The 2,151-nt window shown below is 34.0% G+C and overlaps 1 protein-coding gene across 1 annotated transcript in view; it reads right to left on the bottom strand.

Annotated features, from left to right (window-relative positions):
• Nucleotides 1-1,871, bottom strand: part of SNX2 (sorting nexin 2) — a 23,574-nt gene extending 21,703 nt beyond the window's left edge. Inside the window, exon 1 of the mRNA XM_031557405.1 lies at nucleotides 1,757-1,871. Within this exon, the coding sequence (XP_031413265.1) occupies nucleotides 1,757-1,790 (34 nt within the window). The 5' untranslated portion in view covers nucleotides 1,791-1,871. The remainder of the gene's footprint in view (nucleotides 1-1,756) is intronic.
• Between the last annotated feature and the right edge of the window lie 280 nt (nucleotides 1,872-2,151).

Genomic DNA, 2,151 nt, shown 5'->3' with positions numbered 1-2,151 from the left:
TAAGAACTCCCATGCTGCCAGTGATATAAAGCTGGAAGTTCTTCACTGGGATACAACTGTATTATGCAAACTTCCTGATCAGAACAAGATACTGCAAATATATCTTACACTCCATAAATTCCTGTTGTTCCCTGTTTGAAATTCCACAGAGCTTCAGTCAGTACACACAAACTGCTCTTCACAAACCAGTTTTACTTTGTTAAACATGCAGTATGTCAGAAGTTTTCAGTTCAGTGCCATATGCATTTAAAAGAATGTCTTCCACAGAAAAACTCAAACTCATTAAATCATTTTCATTCATTTTCTCACAGCACTCACTTTAGTTGAAACAATCTGGCTGCTAACTCTTGTTCCTTCTGTCAGGTTCTCATCAATATTTAATCCAGTCACCTTCTTTTAGAGCCAGATGAGAATTGGCTGTCCTAAAATATATCCATTCCAGATGGCTCTGTGTCTACAAAAGATTGACTTTATATACTGTACAAACTACTAGCACTAGAAAGCTTCATTCCGGAAGCACTGTCTCTTCAAGTCATAAAATTACATAACGTAAATACAAAAGAACCAGGAAAGCCCTTCTGTTTTTTTTTTTACTCTCATCTTAAAATAATTTCAGAGAGTCAACAAACCTGTCAATATATTCTAAAGTGCCCTAAGTAAATAAAAGTTCAAATATATGGAAATTTCATAAGTTCAGAATAAAGATAATGGACTTGTGTGTACAGCTATCTATATAAAATAAGACAGGAACTTATTTTCAAATGGTTCTCTCAGGGAATCTACATTAGATTAGGACTGTATCCAAAATAGACTGTGAACTGACTCACCAACAGTAGTAATAGGGAAAATGTTACTACTGAGAACTGTGCAGTCTCAGTACACACTACCAACAAACCGACACCTTGTAAAAAGATTTAACAAATGCTATGGAATCCCACATGAGAAAAAAAAACTGTAAATCATTGTCAAATTAAGAAAATTTAACTTTTCTATTTAGTAAGTTTTCCAAGATGCCACTTATTCAGTATGAGAGTGATTCTTCTGTTACCCCCCAAATATACATACTGCCAAAGGTGTAACAGAAGTGTTTATTCTTGAGACAACACATGCAAATTTGGTTGAAAAAAGTCCCAGATCTAATTTATCAATGAAATTAAAACTCATCTAATCCAAATAAGTCACTTATCACTTTGTTTTAACTAAAAAAGCAAGGTAAAAATCTTCTCAGTTCAAACTGAAAGGCTACACTCCAAAACAGTTTCACAATGTGCTAACAGGATATTGTTAGTATAAATATGTTAGCAATTACAGAACAAACAAATCTGAAGAAAAAAGAAACTTGTCTCTCCTTCCTTATTATTCATGCCTATTTTCGAATTCAGAAATATAACAGCATATTTCAGAAGATCACAGGACTTGAAATAAACACAACTGGTGAATCTAGTAAAGAATGTTGATGAAAGCTAGCGACACTGCTAATACTGAAATGTACTAATTCATTACTCAATGAACTTTCCAGGAAGTGCATCTTTGACGCAACAAGCAATGGTTACAATTGGCTACAATATCAAATTGTATTAAATTAAAATTGAAGTTTTCATTAAAAAGGAATTGCTTCAAAATTCCTTACAGCCAGGCAATGAAAATGATTTTAAATAGCACAAGAAAGCATTAACTCTCCTCCTCAGAAAAGCACATTCCTTAAAGTCCAAGAGCAAGAGTTTACATTGACATACTAAAAGAAAAAAGTAATTACCAGCAAAAAGATCTTCTCTATCATCATCTATCATTTCTGCTGGCTTTGGACCATTGGAGTTTGTGCTGAGATCTTCTGCTGGAAGACTTGCTGGCTCTGGAGATGAAGGACTTGACTGTTAAAAAAACAACAACAATAACAACAAAGTGAAATAATTGGCACACAACTAGTTCCCATGTGTCAGCATGTAGGAATTACTGCAACAAACATTTTTTCATTGCAAAGAAACAAGGGAAGATGTACAGAAAGGAAACCATGTCAGCTATTTCCATTTCCTACTCCTATTGTAATAACAATGAACAAAGGATATGAGCTAGTCAACAGCTCTCCATTTGTTTGTTGGGGGAGAAAAAAAGTTACTCATTTCCTCAAACAAAAGCTGCTAAAACAAAAGC

The sequence above is a fragment of the Meleagris gallopavo genome, chromosome Z (assembly GCF_000146605.3).
Source record: "Meleagris gallopavo isolate NT-WF06-2002-E0010 breed Aviagen turkey brand Nicholas breeding stock chromosome Z, Turkey_5.1, whole genome shotgun sequence".
NCBI classification, from domain to species: domain Eukaryota; kingdom Metazoa; phylum Chordata; class Aves; order Galliformes; family Phasianidae; genus Meleagris; species Meleagris gallopavo.
The sequence above is the reverse complement of the archived record's forward strand: the minus strand, read 5'-3'. Positions and strand labels throughout refer to the sequence as shown.